At 36.4% G+C, this 18,384-nt stretch overlaps 1 protein-coding gene across 1 annotated transcript in view; it reads left to right on the top strand.

Annotated features, from left to right (window-relative positions):
* Positions 1-18,384, top strand: part of PDE7B (phosphodiesterase 7B) — a 171,871-nt gene that overhangs the window by 50,224 nt on the left and 103,263 nt on the right. The window contains exon 3 of the mRNA XM_008923829.4: positions 6,383-6,443. Coding sequence (XP_008922077.1) covers positions 6,383-6,443 — 61 coding nt within the window. The remainder of the gene's footprint in view (positions 1-6,382; positions 6,444-18,384) is intronic.

The following is an 18,384-nucleotide window of genomic DNA, read 5'->3' as shown; positions in this document are numbered from 1 at the left end:
ATACACGTAATGCACACTGGTTCAAGAGAAGTGTACTTTTTTTCAGCCCTATTTAGTGAAACCCTTAATTTGCCAAATGTAGGTCTGAATGTTCAAGTAAGTATAAGATTTATCTATAATCATTATGGGAACAGTTAATAAGTCCCTGGGAAGTAATACACAAAACTAATCACAAATTTTTATAGATCTTGGGCAATTTCATTAGTTGAAAGATTCTAGTGTTTGCTACGACCGGGAATGTTGTTATATGTAATTCTCAAGTTGTATTCATTATACACATATTTTCATGTCAGAAAGGCTAAGTAAAGTTCTTGAAAATGTAGTCAGCAATTCAAGGTTACATGTATAGGGTGATCTTTTTGCAATTATTGTCTCCAGATAAAATGGATCAAATATCGGCCTGTTAAAATTAAAATATGGTGTGATATAGAGAAAACTAGCTTTCATCTTTAAACAAATAAAAACAATGGCTTTCTTTCCTTTGCTCAGGCCAACAAAGACCACGGGTAAAGGTTCAGCAAATCTCAGAAGTATTTGACATTTAAGTGTATCTCAAGATTACGCAGAGTATTGGTAGGGAACTTCCTTGTTTTACATAAACATTGATTTAATGACGAACAGATATTGTTATAAGGCTTTCATTTTGGAGGCAAGATAGATTGCACATGTCAGTCTGTTCTGGTAGTTCCCATACTTTCTTTAGTCCCTCTCAGAGAACAGAAACAGAAGGGGAAATACCTAATACAAGTGTAACAAGGCATTGGGTATCCTACAGTTCCTACACTCTGATATTTCATCAGGTGAATCAATCTTAAAAGTCCTCCCATGCAACCTGAAGATGAACAGCATGTGGCCTGACTCTTTTTGAAATATTTCCCTTAGTTTTCAGCTATTTATGAGTGGCCTCTTGTTTTATAAAAGTTTGCTAAGACTTACCAAGTAGTGTTGTTTTTCACACAAACAGACTTTACATCTATTAAATCCTTAGGCAAGTAGAATGATGTTTTTGCATACTAGAGAGCTTTAATCAAGTACTTTTTAAAGGTGATGGAGAAAGAAATGTAATAGGAAAACAGAAATATGAGTAACAGTAGCACTTTTTTGCCCCCGAGATTATCCATTTATTCATAAAACATACAAGTTTTTTGCTCTGCCTTAAGTTTTTTTAATCAGATGTGTCTGTGAATATATTTTTAACTCTCTTTTCCAAAGGAATAAAAAATTATATATAGTACTCTGCAAAAAAAGGAAAGAAAAAACTCTTTTACCAAACTATAATGTTAAGTGGAATCCACTTCTGTCTACTATTGGTAAGAGTTTAAAGTAACTTAAGGTTACTTTAAAAAAAGAAATCAGATGGACTCTTAAAAATATTTGGCATGCAATCAATGTGCAGTTAACACATCTCCTCTATTTGGAAGTACAAGAATCTCTGTCACCTCCTGCAAAAAGAAAGTGATCCAACATTTATTGTCATGTTCGGCTGATCATGTATATCAAGTACCTCACTGATTATTGCAATGTTGTAAGAGACGTGTTGAACTGCATACTCAGGATGTGCAGAACAGAACAGAACAGAGTGAAGAAGCCTATAAATATGGTTCCTACTCCAATAACCTTTTAACTGACTAAGCTGGCTTTACAAAACTTGGTGCCTCCAGCTTAAAAAGGTCAAAATTACAGATGTTCAGATATCATGCCAGAACAATTCCTATTATATTTTTTAAAACACTATACACTAACATTAGTAAAACAGTTAAATGTTAGATAAATGTAATTATATGCCTTTAATAAGTAGAAAATTAACATGCCACTTAGTGGAATTCTCACGAAAAACACTTTCAGACCTTTATTTGCTGAATTTTATCATAGGAAAGAATTTAAACCCATTTATTTCAACTACTTGATTTGCATCTCTCTTCTTAAAATGAGTAATCCATTAATCCATCACGCAGATGGAAGTTGAATAGAATGACTTCAAAACTGTTTTTTCATAGGTAAAGTTTTCTCCACAACATTAAAAAAGAAAACAAAAAGACCAACAAACTAAGGGCATATTCTGGCTGGGGTATATATACCCTGTTTATTGCTACATATTGCTACATATCTCCAGTCCTCAAATGCAGCTGGTGTGAGCCCAGGCATGCTGGAAATGGAAACCCATCCAATCCATGATCACGTAATACCAGAGAAGTAATACGAGATGCATTTCTGCATTAGTACAACAGACTAGAGTAGATTTTCCATCCACTCTATGCATGGACTTTTTTCCAGTTAGTTGTGCCCTACTTTTCTGCAGTTTTACTTACACTGTTTTGGCACAGGGCTCCTTGTAGATAACTTCCTATTTTCCCTCCTCATAGTATCTTGCAAAGAGGTCATCTTTCTTGAGAGCACCTTTCTCCAGCTGAGTCTTAGTCCATGGAAAATGGTGCCTGTGTAATTTAGTATTTCCCTTTTCTGACAAGAGGTAGTGGGTCATCATAATTGTCCAGGCTGGCTTCAAGCTCTCCAATTTACTTACCTCATCAAAGGGCTCGAGTTCATGTCACATTCCTTCAGAATACCATGTGCTTTTGTCCCTATTCTCTAACAGCAACTGTCTCATTTTTTTCTTGTGTTTTTTTTTTCAAGTTCCACTTTCAGCTGTTCCATGATTCAGTCTCTTTTCCATGGGGAATTTCTAAGTTTCATTCTAGTTTACTGCATATCAGCTTGTGTAACAGACTCAACATCATGGCATGCATCTTATCTCAAAAAAGGGAGTTGAGAGTAGATAATTCATTAATTCATTTTATTTTATAAATATTAAAAAAATCTCACATGTGTAATGAACTGTCGGCTGCAATCCTATGTGGAAATATATCTCTATTACTGAAAATATTATTAACTGAAAGTAACTATCCTTTCCTTTTCTCCAGAAAGAGAAAAAACCAGTCTAGTCCAGAGTTAGTTATTCAAAATATATAAAGGTATAATGAAAACTCTGAGGGATGAATTTTACTTGTATTTGCCTATTTCTTTGTTAAATCTGACCACTTCAAAACACAACAGTGTTTTAAGATTTTCAACAGTAAAGGATCTCACATTTCAGGGGAATTGAACACTGGTGGTATTATTTTCAGCAGGGCTGCCTTTGTAAACTTAATAGCCTGACATCCAGGATTGCATACGACAGAGTCAGTCCAACCAGTACTGTACTAGTCCTAGACATGAAGCCCAAATTGACATTTAAAGTATCTTAAACTCAGGGATCATTTAGGTAATGGGATTTATCATAGTTTTAGACAGTGAAATCTTGGAACTTTAATGAGCTTTAAATATAGGTCAGAACTATGAATCCAACCTCATCAGAGATTTCAAGAAGTTTAGTTCAGAGGCAGGTCTTCTGCAGGAGTTCATTGCTCTTCCTAACTGGATTATATGTTTGGTCTTTGCAGCTCACCATTGATATGTGTGTTTCTCTAAAATGGGAACAGAAAACTGGTATTTCTTCCAGACCTGACTCCTCTGAATAAGGCTAGTGCTGCTTATAAGCAACAGTTTCCAGAGGCTGTTTAGACAGTCTTTAAAGGAGATGTCACAGTTCTCTCTTAGCTTCCCCAAGCTTCACGTCTGGTGATCCACACACATGCAATCGATCATCTTATGTACAGCAGATATGTCCAGGGTTATTCTTCACTTTCTGCTTTCTGAGTGGTTGAAATTAAAAAGTAGAATAACCAGCCTCTAATGTTAAATGCCTCTTGCTGCTCTGATGGATCCATTACTGACCCTACTGCCAACTTTGACATTTTCAGGAGAGAAGGAGCAGCTGCTTTAAGACTAGTTTGGAAATGTATTGGGTCTGGAGACACTCTTGGCCACATCTCTCAGTACCAGCCCCAATGTACAAGCAGGCAGAACAAACCCAAACCAGAAAAGGAAGTAAGCCAGGCCAAGAAAAGGACAGAGAAACTTATCCAGCCCTGGCAGGAATTCATAGCTCTGATGGCAAAGTCTCAGTTTAATCCTAATGATTAAATCCTGAAATCATTCCTTACTTCTTATTCATGGAAAACATTTGCTAACAGCAAAAATGCCCAAACAACTCTATTTTTTGGATGAGGAAAAAGGAGTTCCTGCTGTATTTCTGTGCCATTTTACACATCCAGGATCCAACTAGGTCTTTTTCAGATGCTCTAGGCAGTTTGGTAACAGTTTATTTTTCATCCTATTAATGTGTAGCTATGAACTCTTACTGGCAACAGAAATTAAATTGTTGCAGAAGCTCTTTCTCCTGGTATTTCCAACTGCAGTGGTAGCAGTGAAAAAATCAAAAAATCTCCTTGACTGACTGTTATAACATGATTTTCAAACAGTTCTGTGGGTTGTAGGCATAAAGGGAATTCAGATAAGACTATGAGTTCATATACAGTTGTCTGAATCTTACTTGCAAAGTTTTCAAAGTTCATGCATCATCACAATGGATCCTGTGGTATGTTAGTGGACTCTGGGGAACATTAGCTGTATTCCCAGTTTCATAACACTAAGACTGGTGAGTATTGTTAGATATTGTAAGACACCATTTGCCAGTCTGAAATGTGATGTTTATATAAATATGTCCGGAATATACCATACTTCTGAGGGACTGAATCAAAAGGTTTTCACAGAGTAGAATAAATCCAGGGGTGAAGTGGGCAGTGAATTTTGACATGCTGCCTTACATCTGTGTTTGTCTAAGTATGTTGTGGTTGTGAAGAAGTAGCTGGGAGATTTCTGTGAAAAGATGCCCATATCTTAACATTCTTCCTAGAAGAATAAATATTTTATTCCTATTTCTCCTGACAGAGAGCTAGTATAAAAGCATTCATAAAATTAACTTTGAAATACTAGATGTTTTTCTTTTGCAATCTTTCAGTAGTATGTGCTCCCACCTAGGAAAGTTAATAGAGGCGTCTGTTTACTCTTTTTAGATGTACTGATATATGAAAAGACTATGTGTGGGACTTTTGTTTGTTTATTTGTGTTTATTTTGATGTGAGGGAGGTAAAGGCTTTTTTAAAAACAGGGAGTTCCAAAAGCGTTGTTCATTTATGCAACTCTTGCTGTGTTTTATCTTCTTTGAAGTTCTGGAGCTTTTTACTTATCTGATTCTTTGTAGGTTTTCACATTTGCTGCGTCACTTTTATTAACTAAAAAGAAATGGCAAAATACCCCCCAGTACTAATGACTTCACCATAGGTGCTGAAAAGGAGAAAGTGCATAAGAGAGAGAAAGGAGGAGGAAGGGAAATGGACAACTGTCAGTGATTTCTCTAAACTTGACGCACTGTGCTTTTATTCCTATTTGGTCATAGATATCAAAACCATAAATATGAAGAAAATGAAGTATAGACCACTTTTACCCATAAAATATGAGGCTATTCTTAAGCCCCTGTCATGAACTTTGAGTGTAGTGATACAAAACTGAATCTGTTTTGTAGCACCTGAAGGAACCACTACTGAAGTGAGTGGGATCTGTACACTGACTGACTTTAATCAGAACTGGATCAGACCCACGAGCCACACCAGTTATGTTTCTCCTGGCAGCTAAACTGACAGGCCTGTCTGCATAAACTTAGAATTGATAGTGTTTGAAAACAACCCAACACTCCTGTATTCTGATCATAACCCTAATAATGTTCCTTGACTGGATTTGTGTAGGGAGAGAATCATCCTTGATGGTAGGGACAGACATCAGTCTTGAAAATGTATCTGTGAACATTATGTGAATATTATTTTTCATTAACAGAACATGTTAGCATAGAAACAGAAATTATTTTCACTTTACAAAAACCAATTTTACTCATAGGTATTAGGGAGAGTTCAAATTTTGTGAAATGACAACTTTGCTTAATAAATAATTAGGAGTTGGGGATTTTTTTTTTAAATAAGTTCATTTTACAGAGATACAAATTATTTGATCAGCACAGCACAGTTTTGTTTTCAGATTAATCGTTTCACAGATCCTGTGTAGGGTACAGCCACGTGACAACTAAGTCTGCATACTGAAGAGAGTTGCAATATCTGCCAGTGGTAAATGAGGCCTCCTGTAAAATTGAATCTGAAGCAGTAACATGGATCAGGCAGTAGCTTAAGACATAGTTACCAAGGCAATAGATGTTACCTTGAGTTTTTGCTGAACAGCCTGGGGTACAGTGTCGACCCATCCTTGCACGTTAGTGATGTCCGTTTTTTTCTCAAACCTTGGCTACTTGCAAATATTTTCATTTTGACATTTTTGCAATCTGTCTTTGAAAGTCTCTAGTTCCAAAACATAAACAGAGATATCAGAGAGCGAGGACAGGGATACTGTCACGGATACTATCTTTAACTAAATATATCCTTTTTTTTTTTTCCAGAGGTGCGGAGAAATCTCATTTGATAGTCCTGATCAGAATGCCAAATGTGTTTGCATGCTAGGTAAGGGTAAGAGTCTTTTCCCTTTTCAATACAAGTGTGTGGAAATATGTTTAATTGAGGATTTCTTCTAAAAAGTACATGATAATTACCATGACAATTCCCAGTGACATCTACATAGCTCATCCATGTGTAGTCCTCATTAATATATTCTTTATGTGAACTTTCAATTATTTAAACAAAGAATATATGTTCCAGTAGTGTACATATGCAGATGAAAATACAGCTGTACTAACACTATAATTGCAACCTCTGATGTACTAAAGTCCAGAACTCATATCCAAAAGCTGAAAATCTGCACTTTGAAAGAGAGTATTAATTTCGTGAGCATGTATCAAAAGTCTCTAGATCAGACTTTGAGCTACATCAATGAAGAAAATTTCAATCACTATGATTTTTCAGATTTGCACCAGTTTAGCTTTGTAAAAATGAGTATTAAGTAGAAACGTCTATTCTTTAGAAACAATACAGGAAGGTTCTGCTATGTTTCATTAATTTCCGTGACCAATTTTATTGTGGTTGTTTGTTTCATCTCCAATGTTAGTACTGAAACATAAACAGCACAGCTTGTATCACAGTGAAAAACAGGGAGTAAGTGTCTAAAAACCTAAAAGATAGTGTTTAGTCAGAAAAAAATGAAATCATGGAACTCTTGTAGGATTAGGTTTTAAGTTCTGAAGACTTTGACCTGCCAGGTCATAAATACATGCTGCAAATTAGAGCATTGCATCTAATAACGTGAAGATTTAAATAGTCATAATTTTTAAAACTGCATCTGGCAATGTCTAGGAACTTAATTTCCATCTGGGTGCATAGCTGTGTTCTGTAATAACAGATTATGTGGTTTGTTGTTTATATTCATTAAATCCTATTGTCACAATAGACTTTAATTGCTGCAGAGAAATCTGTCATGCTTATAGTGCACAGATCCCAACAGATGAACTGACACAATGGGCCATAATGATCTATTACATCAATGATCCTTGGTTAGACCTTCTTAATGGAACAAGCTGACAGAAAAGATACACTTGTGATCCTTTATCATGCCAATTATAATCTACAGTGTAAATACAATTGAATTCCTAATACTCTAGTTCTAAGGATGTTATAATCATGCAATTGTTATTATGCATTGGGTGGGGAAATGCAAGATGGGAGAGAGGAGAACAAAAAAATAACCTTCTGCATGGGTTTGGTTCATCATTTGGTTCGGCATTTTTATAACAAGTCAGTCAAAAAGCGGGAGTTTGACATCCTCCCTAATGCAAATGATTCTTTAGGAGCAGTGAGAAGAACAAGATCTTGTTTCCATTAGATATATTCTTATCTATGTCTTTTAGTATATACATGTACAAGAATGAGAATATATGTTGTGCTGTGTAAGGAAACTGCTAGGAATGTAAAAATTACTCCAAGAGCACACGTCAACTGACTCTCAGAAGTTACATCTCTTGTATTAAAAAGTGTTTCGCCTGCTATTATTATTCTTCAGTGTCTCTAACAAATTAAGGACTCCAGTATATAATATAGAATTTTACATTTCACCCCAAAGTATTCCAAATCATGTACAGAGCTTAAACTATTCTAAGTGCAATTTGGATATTCCAGAACAGCTTTGTAAGAGGTATGGGAAATAGAAACTAACAAACAGAAACATAGTAGAAGTTGTAGTTGCTCTGAGGGCAGCTACTGGAGACAAACTCCACTATCTCTATTTATCACAGAAATGTGTGTGGTTCTGGTAGTGCTGTAAAGCCAGAGGGTGTCCACTCTGGTACCACTCCTTTCATGCTGAACTCTGTAGGGAACCAGAAACCGTGCAGCCTGAAAGGTCTAAGAGTTTGTGTTGAATGTGTCATGAGTGTCCAATCTCAGATTTCACAAGGGAATTGAATTTCTGAGAGAACATGACACAGTTTGTCACTTATCAATGTGAAGCTGACATTAATGTCTGTGGGCATAACTAGTGAACAAAGACACCATGTGCCTTCAGAGAGGGACATCTTTCTTGAAATGCACCCTCTTTGAAATGTGCTGAAACAGTCGCGCTGTCATTTACTGTAACAGCGACACAGTGCTAACAGAAATCTAGAGGGCAAGTTCCAGCAACTGCAAGAGGATAATTATTCTAGTACAAAATGAAACACAGGAGTCTGGAGTACCGACGGTATTTCTTCAGGGATCTTTGACACAAGATCAGTCCATACTTGACACTACATATTATCAAGCTTTACTCTAAAATGGTAGCAGCTGTTTTTGTCAAAAAATATCTGTATCTGAGTTATACTACTGGTTCTGGGTTAGCTTAAAGTTTAAAGTTTTTTAGGAGTAATGCCAGGACTGCTGCTGTGAGTCCACATTCCTTGAGGTAACATAAATTATGTGGATGAGGTTCTTTTTCTATAAAGGTTGAGGAAGAAGGTTTGCAGTAAAAATCTTGTTCTATTCTTGTCTTCCTGCTAGAAAATAGTAAATAATAGATAAATAAATGCCTAAATGCTTACAATGCCTATAGTGAAAGTAGGTAACTTTTCAATGCACTGACTAGATATCACCCAATCTAAGATTAAGAGCACAGAATCAGTTTAAAGCCTCATCTTTCAGAATCAGAGTGATGGATATTTGTAATTCAATTGTAAAATATAACTTGAATGACAAAATTAAATGGTCACTTCACAGTGTTTCCTAAGGATTTAATAGATAATAACAATGTGCTCTTCCCAAGATATGCTTAGGATTAGTGTAATTATCTGTACTAAAGTTGTTATATAAAATTATGTTCTCCCTCTTTTTTTTTTATATTGTGCTTGTTTCTTTACACTTTTATATGCATCATGATTTAATCCCAGCTGGCAACTAAGCACCAGGCAGCCACTAGCTCACTTCCCCCCTGCAGTGGGAGGAGAATCAGAAAAAAGTGAAATTTGTGGGTTGAGACAAGAACAGTTTAATAACTGAAACAGAATAAAGTATTATAATAATAATTATAATAATAACAACAATAACAATAATAATAATAATAATAATGAAAAAGAGAGAGAGAGGAATAAAACCCAAGAGAAAAAAGTGATGCCCAATACAATTGCTCACCACTGGCAGACCAATGCCCAACCTGTTCCCAAGTAGCCATCAACAGCTCCCAACCAACACACATACACACACACATACACACACACACATAGAACTTTATTTACTGATCATGGTGCTCTATGATATGGAATATCCCTTTGGCCAGTTTGGTCCATCTACTCACTGGCAGAGTATGGGAAACCAAAATGTCCTTGACTTAGAGTAAGGACTACTGAGTAGAAACTGCAGCATCAGTGTGTTATCAACATTATTCTCATACTAAATCAAAAACATAGCACTGAATCAGCTATTAAGAATAAAATTAACTTTATCCAAGCCAAAGCAGGACAATATGTTATACTAGTTAAAGAAACACAACTTTTATAACTGTCACAGAGGAAAGTCAGTCAGTGGCCCACCTCAGCCTTTTGGTAAGACCAGTGTTCGGATCCTAAATCTATCACAGCTTTCCTCAGTATTGCATTGAATAAGACTTCAAACCCTGCACATCCACCATCCTTTGAAAAATGGGAAGATAAGTGCTTCCTTATTTCTTAGGAACAAGAAGAATAAAATTATAAGTACAATGAGAAACTGAAGTTGTATAGTAATACAAATAATAAAAATACCACACTGTCAATAAATGTGTTATCAGAGGTTTCCCGTAAATCTCTGAGTCTATCTGGAGATAATGGCAGCTCATCAGCACTTCCAGGGCAAGCAAGAAAATCTGAACCATTGAGCTTAAATTGGAGCTGTTATCAAGTTAGTGAGGGCACTTGGCCATGACGAAATTGCTAGATAATGCTGAATAGGATGTCAAAAATCTTTTCCTTTATGCTACATTCTGGAAGTTAGAACCCTGGACTCCTCATGCCCTTTACTTATAATGATTTTGACTTAAAAAATTATAGTTAACACAAAAATCGAGATTATAGCAATGTACTCACTATCTGGTTATTAGTCCAGAAATTCATATTATGAAGGGCAGAAGGGAACTATCCCTCTCCCTAGAGCACCCTCTGCTATTTTCAATGGCACAGCACGAAGGTCATTTTTCCCGTATGCAGACAGACATATTCTGGGCTCAGACATGACACAATGTCATATCATGCAGAGATAATTGAGTTAGTTTGCTGTGAAAATTGCTGGTTGGATGCTTTAGCTAATTAACTCTGCTGGGAAGGATTGCATACTAGCTTGGAAGTGTCCAAAGTGTCCAACTTAACCAGTTCCCACATCTTAACTAGCTAACTCAGTAACCTCTACGTGGCAGAGCACTGAGTTTTAAGAATTTATCCTGGAAAGAATAAGTTTCCATATCAGGCTCTAGGATTAATACAGAAGGGAAAAGGTCTGTCAAGTGGAAGAGAAACTTCAGTGTATAAATAAATACCAGTTTATACAGAATAAGTACAGTTGTCCTTATATATACTGTATAGGAAATAGACACCTGCACTCATAACACATACAAAATTAAATGGTCCCATCAGTTTTAATCTGTTCAACCTTACTGATGATAGTGAAATAAGGGGGATGGATGATAAATGTAAGTTATCTAGTTTGTTACTTCAGCAACCAGTCTCTCATCGCCAGACTTAGTCCTTACTCCTTAATGAAATGCTGGGTAGATTTTGAAGAGGTCACATCATGCTGGCCAACTCTGCTGTCTGCAGAAATTTTTCCAGAGGAAATATGAATTGCCCTCCTTAAGCAACCGGTTAGTAAGATGAAAACACAAGCCTTCCAGATGCCCCATGGCAAAAGGCTGAGGTGCTTTCTTTTCATTATTGTAAATTCCACAGAGACAGGAATAATACGGCTGAGTTGGTTTCCCTTTTGGTGTAGACTTAATCCTTGCAAAAGCAGACAGATGAATCCTTGTTTGGAATAAAAGTAGTTTCCTCACAAATAGCCATTTAAAATTAATACAAGTAGAAAAGCAGTTATTAAAAAAAAAAGTGGCCGTACCACCTTTTTTTTTTAATTCCCCAGACTATTAGTACATAACTCCATTGCTTTGAGGCAACAAAGCTCTTCAGATTCCATCACAGAGAGGTGCCTAACTCACTCATCCCCCCAAACAAAAAGGCTGCTTTACAGCTTACGTCCACTGTTTATTACCTATGAAGAGTTAAAGGAATTGGCATTTGGCCATGAAATTAGTTTCGTGGATTCGGCTTCAGTCTTGGTGGCTCTTTGCCCACAGAAGAAAACCACCACACATTTGAACAGAGTTGGCAACCACAGCTTAAGAGAGACATTACTGGAATAACAACTGTGTTGAAAGCCAGGATAGAGGGGTACTGGCAAGGCTCTGGCTGGCTGGCCTCTGCCTTATGTAACTATTGAACTCACCTTCACTGGCAGCTGAAAAAAATCTATTAAAATTTACTTTGCGAAACCTAATCAGGCAACTGTATAACTTAATGGGGAAAAAAATATTGAAAAATAATTAAATGTGTCAATTTGCCCTGCAGTAGAGGGAGAAAAAGAAATGAGACATCTAGTCAAATGGTTCTGCACCGGCTAAGCTCCACAGCTTTGCAAAGCTTCATGGAGCCCTCCCTGACATCATTTGAAATGTGACCCTATAACTCTTGCACACGCAAAACTTCTAGTGAAACTGATAGGCATGCATGAGCAATGGTGCTCTAAATAGCCCAATATAAGGACTATTAATATGCCAGTCATTCAAAGACTTGACCTTATGCAGACTTAAGTATTGTATCTCTGCAAATGAGAGGAAAAGAAACACATGAATTAGTTTTTGTAAAATTAAGCAATATGTTTATGGGGAAACAACCTAAAATCTATAGTGACTAGAAAGAAATCTATGCTCATTGCTAAACTACCCATCAGGATTACTCAGAACTTCATAGTGGTTGAAAGGGGGAGGCTTAAGATGTCTGCTACAAAAAGACAGGCTTCTATTCCATGATCAGCTTGCTACACAGGATGAAGAGAAGCAGGTTTTTCCCTTTAAAAAGCAACAGTGTGAATGCACACAGAAAGATATACACTATGTATCCTTTTGATAACCTGTTAATGTAGATAAATTCAAATCTAAACTTATAGATCAATGTTATAAGCTTTTCACTTACATCTCTAATTGCCAACACAAGTCTCACTACCAACAATTTATTCTGGTGAGAACAGCATTATGTAGATAGGACTTCTGAAATTGCTGTTCTTCTACCCAATTGAGTAGACAAACGGTAGAAATTTTCAAATAACTTCTAACAGTTTTTCCTTTTTTCTCTAAAGTATCATTCCAGTATATTAACACAATTTTAAAATAACAATTCCTGATACCGCAAGTATCTTACAAGCAACTATGCTTGTAAATGAATTTTTAAAAGTGGATTCTCTGTGTCTTTACCACAGTGGAAATAGAGGCTTATTGCTCCATTATGTCACATAAGACCTCTTCTCCAGTTTATTGTCTCTTCCTGAAATGCAATACATTCTAAATCTCACCTGTTTTCTCCAAGAACGCTCCTTATTTTTTGGCCACGGTGGCACAGAGCAAGCTGAAGACTTGGTGCATTGCCCCATACTTTATCTGGAAGGCCAAGATGCCAGGCTGCCTTCATTAGAGTGTTGTTTGGAGACAGAAGTGGTAAACCAGTGGGCACAAGGCCACAACAGCAAATCCTTTGTCAAGGACCTTACAGTGTATGCATGCCGTCATTGTGTCAGTTCATCACTGTGTTATGGTTTCAGGCTAAAGGAGTAGGAACTCTTTGTCCTTACTATGATAAGATTTGTGCCTAAAACCACAAAGAATGTAAATGTCAAATCCAGCTTCTAGTTTCATGACTATTTGATTAATTTGGATAAGAAACTATAGCAAAGAAAGATAAATTAAATTGAAAATTCTGATGCCTTTTGTATATTTTAAAGAGCAGTTCTCTAATAGTATCTTATTATTCCAGTAATTTTGATCTAATTACTATTTTAGGTAATTGTATAGCCTGGTAGCTGAGTGACAGTGACCACCGGTTTATCCTGTTCTGTCCTGTAAATCAGGTCAGACTGAAAGCACTTGTCTTGCAGTATTCTACCTTTCAGAAGGGTGCTGAAGGAGACAAAAACTGGCTCTGGCCTTTTGAGCAGGCATATAAAACACTTCTAAATGTAATTTCTGATTCTTGGTTTTCTATCCCATAAACATTAACTTGAACCATATATAGTTTTATTCTATGTCTGAGCTTGGTACAGGAAAGAAATGGGGGAGTCAGAGAACTCGTAGGAAATGCAGTAATGAGGATTTGGCACCATCTATATAATGTAAATACAGCATGATGGCTTTCTCTAGAATAGAGTGTTACTGTGTTGCCTACATCCACAAAAGCCATTCACTGGGACCACAAGATCCAGCTGAGATTCAAAAGCTCAAGAGACGATTAAAAAGACCCTCCAGTCCCTCAACTAAAAATACCCCAAATTCCTGACTCTTCAGCTTCTCTTTATATCAAAAAAGCTTTTTGACTTGACTGAAATCGCACCACATATCACATTTAGGAAAAAAACACAGGTTTCCAAGTCCTATCCAGCAGCTGCACTCAAAGCATGGATACAAATACTAGCAAATTCTAGTGGACTGCAAAGCCAAGTATCTCCCTTTTTGTCCAAAGCATGCTGCAAACAGAAGGATTGCATTCTGCTGTGCATTTATGTAGTAATCTAGTGAAAATTTAAACTCTGAACTTGCATCACCCTAAAACAGGTAAAGCGCACAGCACCCACTTTTTTTTTTACCAACCAAAATAAAGGTAGTGCAGGTTGGGATTAAGTGCTCTCTCTTCCATCTGTTGACCCTGCACAAGGACAGATGCTGGTATGGCTCCAGGAGGGTAAGAAATAGGCCCTTGATCTCAGGGAGCACACACAGAAGAATCCTGAATTTTGTTTCACAGACATTTCACTTTTTTTATTTTTTTATTTTTAACTAGGCACTTCTTAGAAAAGCAGAGAAACAGTGGCTTGATTGATTTACTTAAGATGATCTCATATGTTATTTCATGGTAATTGTCACATGAGTTATTGCTGATCCCCTGTTGGAAAATAGATTTCAAGTGCCTATTCACTCTGCTTTCTAGCAGTTTTATTTTTCCTCATGCCTAACCTCGTGCCCAAACACGGACTGCATTCACGTAGTTTCTCATCTTCTTTGTCCAAACTGTTATGAGTGGGTTGCGTTTACCCAACGTACTTGCCATACAGAAAATTGTTGTCAGTAACCATATTTTGTAATAAGGTTCTCTCAGAAGATGGGAAAGGGGAAAGGAGCAATTATTAGATCTAGTGATGTGACCAAAGCAGATATGGGAACACTTATTAAGTTTTACAGCAGCCATCCCTTCATGATAGAATAAGTATAGTGAAATCTCCAGATGTAAACTTTCCAAACTTAGATTTAAATGGTTCAAATTTATAATTTGTGGTTTGAGCTCATCTCTAGCAATTAATCTTTGTTTCTTTAATTATCACTTGGTGATACCTTGCAATTTCCCAGTCTCTGCAATTTCCTATGGATTACTGTGTAGCTACTTCTAGTAAGAGTGATTTATACCTGAGATAGCCATGGAATTTTTGTGCTTTCAGTCATTCAGTTCCTGGCTGTACATGTTCAGAAACTTCTCAGATTAAGAATGCACTTTCCTATGGTCTTCTCCATTCTGTATTATAAATGCTGGAGTTAAAAATTTTTCTGTTCGGAAACGCTGTTAATAATTTTACCACTCTTACTGAGAATTGGGAGTATAGAATTTGTTGGAATTTTTTTTCACCTCTAGTATAAAAAAGAAAACTACCAAATCAAAATCATGCTTTTCTTTGGCCTTGTTACCTAGGTATCTACCTTTCCTTCATGGTTTTAGTTTCCTTTTCCTTCTTTTTTTTTTTATTTTTTAATAATAAATTATTTTTTCTAATGATGATCTGTTATTTTCTTGTATGTCTCATACTTCTTAAAGCATTAAGTTGGTCTCTTAGATCATCCCTTGATCATCAAACTACTTAAGCATGTATTTACATATTCTCACTGGAGCCAAAAATGCGTAGGCTGAAATATGTTCCTATGCCAGGGTCAATCACAGTGTCTAGCACTGTGCATGCTCAAGCCCTGATCTGATCCAAATACTTGAGCCTCTGGGCTTATGAAATCATGGAGTGTGACTGTGAATATTGGTAGCAAATGACAGAAATTCAATTTAGCAACAAGAAATGGAATTTCTGAATTGCAGATAGCTGTGTCAAGAGACTAATGTATTTCTTACAGAAAAGTTCAGAGAATGCTCCTACTGGAATTCCCTTACAGGGCATTCTTCTCACTCTGTATATGAAATAATGCTGAAGACAGTTGGGATGCAATTCATCTGATAGAATGTCCATAAACATCTGAAAAAATTTTAAAGTCTACAGCCATCATCTAATCTTCCCTTTTGTAGTTAAAAAGAACAAGAAAAAAGTACTTCCTTCAGACTCATTGCAAAATAGATGTCTAAAACAGGTCTGAGGAATCCAGCTCAGAGGGTGCCTATTTGTCCCCACTGACTATGCAAGAAACTGAAGTGTGAATGTGAGCATTTGGAGGAGATTAATCTTACTCCTTGAATACAGTCATTGTTTTTCATGGTGTTCAAAACTCTAAATTTTGAAGTATAGGGATAATAGAAAATTTGGTTAATCAACCTCATCTGCAAGATAATTTATTGGGTTTTTTTTAACATAAGATCAAGTTCTAAGTTTTCAGGATATTTGTAGAAAAGTATTTGCAGAAAAATTTTTTTGTTAACTGAGTTATTTTCCTCACTGCTTTTGTGAAGTCTTAATTTAAGGGTACTCTATAGCCTCTTCTTGCAAAGAGTATGTATGCATTAGTGTTTATGTCATCTCGGGAGCGGGTTTTTGAGATTCTATCCCAAGTTACTGCAAACTTTGGTTTGCACATGAAATAGAGCAAGGTGGGTGCTCTGGGAGTGCTCTAGCTGCTGCTAGACATTTAATCCATGGAAGTAGATTAGGAGTAGTCCAAACCAACTCCTTCAAAGCATGTAGAGTGCAGACATGGGGGCCTCCACTGTGGCTGTATAACTTGGCTAATCTGCTCTTCTTGTATTACCTGCTTCTCTGAACCTTGCCAGAGAGTCAACACCTGTTGTGACTTCAACCCAGTAGTCGCTCTAACATGCAGGCTTCTGTATCCATAAATTACCTTCAGGACCATTCAGCCCAGTTAAGGTTTAACTGAGGATGCTTAGGAGGTGTATAAATCATAATTTATGACTAGTTGCAAGCATGTGTTTTTCTGGGTATTGTTTGCCTACTTCCAGTACACGACATCAATTTGCGCGTACAACCTAAAACTATCAGGCTTTTGTCTTATATACTCAAACAAGGACAGGTTTATGGGGAATGGCAAATGTGATTTAGTCCAGTGAGAAATCTGTCCTTTTTGAAACTTAAGGTAAAATGATTTTTAACTCTAGATTAGGATTTCACACTGATCTTACAGATTAATACAGAGCAAATTTAATTTAACACTTAATTCAGAGGAATTATTCATATTGCAGAGCTTTGTTTATTGACATACAGTAATAAGATCCTCACATTTTACTCATGCATATACAGGAAAAATGATTATTGAGGTATTTTTGGTTTATAACAGAGATTGTTAATGAGAGGAACTTAGAAATACTGGCATCATACACTTTATTAGTAGACATTTTCTAGAAGAAAGCAAGGACTAGGGGACTAGAATTGACTTCTTCATCTAAAAATCACGCAATAAACAGACATCAGAATTGTATAACACTATCATAAGAAGAAGCATATTGCCATGCTGACAGAAGAAGAGACAGCTATTTTCAGTGTCTTTCAGAGAGTTAGATAACAGTATGTAAAGACAGCTCATACAGATAAAAGTACTTTTGTCTTTTTTTTGTTAAAAAATAATGTATGAAGTCATGAACATACTCTTAAAGAGAAGCTTGTGCATTTACACTCCATGAGCTGTATTTCAGGTTTCTACAAAAGTAGTAAGACAAATTTATCATTAAGGTACATGACTGGGCGCTCTGTAAAGTCCCAGAACGCGCTCTGGCACTTCGATTGTTAAGACAGGCATTTGTCAAGGACAGGTCATTGTTTATCTAAGAAAAAGACAGAACTTTTACTTCCATCGGCTCTAACTGCCCTGTGAAGATTTTCTAATGGAACTTAATTTCTTTACCTATGGGTTTCCAGAGTTTTATATTTACGAGCTTGGATCAGTATCTGCCATACAATAAAATAATTTTTAAACTGGTATTACTTGGCTTTGCTTTGGAGACCTCAAACAGAGTTGCCAATACACCCAGACGTTACGTGAATATTCAATTAAAATCGCCATGGGACTGCTCCTATGACAGGAGTTTTAAGGATATGAAAGTAAGTTAAGGGGTAGCAAAAATTATTTGAGTCCCCAGCTAGTAGTATGTGATGTAGCAACAACAGCAGACACTGACAGAGCTCTGTTGGAAAGGGAAGATGAATGGCAGATGCTTCATTGTAATTTCTTACTATCAGCAGAGAGCATAACAACAGACATTAATCCACTGGTTTAATTAGAGGTAATAATATGTCCAGGAAGCTACCACATTTAAGGCACAAGTGCAATTGCTGACACTGTACATTTGTCCTAGAGGGCTTTTTAGGCAAGCGCATGTCATAATATTTTAGGAGCCAGAAGATTCCAAATTTGCTTGACTTTAATTATTAACATATTTCACTTTTTTTAAAAAGAAGGAATGGAAGCATCATAAATCATGATGTCAAATCTCATTTACTTTCTGTTGTTTGAGAACAACACTCAGGGCTTTTGAAGTCT

This window comes from Manacus vitellinus, unplaced genomic scaffold (assembly GCF_001715985.3).
Source record: "Manacus vitellinus isolate BGI_N305 unplaced genomic scaffold, ASM171598v3 scaffold_4_pilon, whole genome shotgun sequence".
NCBI classification, from domain to species: domain Eukaryota; kingdom Metazoa; phylum Chordata; class Aves; order Passeriformes; family Pipridae; genus Manacus; species Manacus vitellinus.
This window is presented reverse-complemented; position numbering and strand designations above follow the sequence as displayed.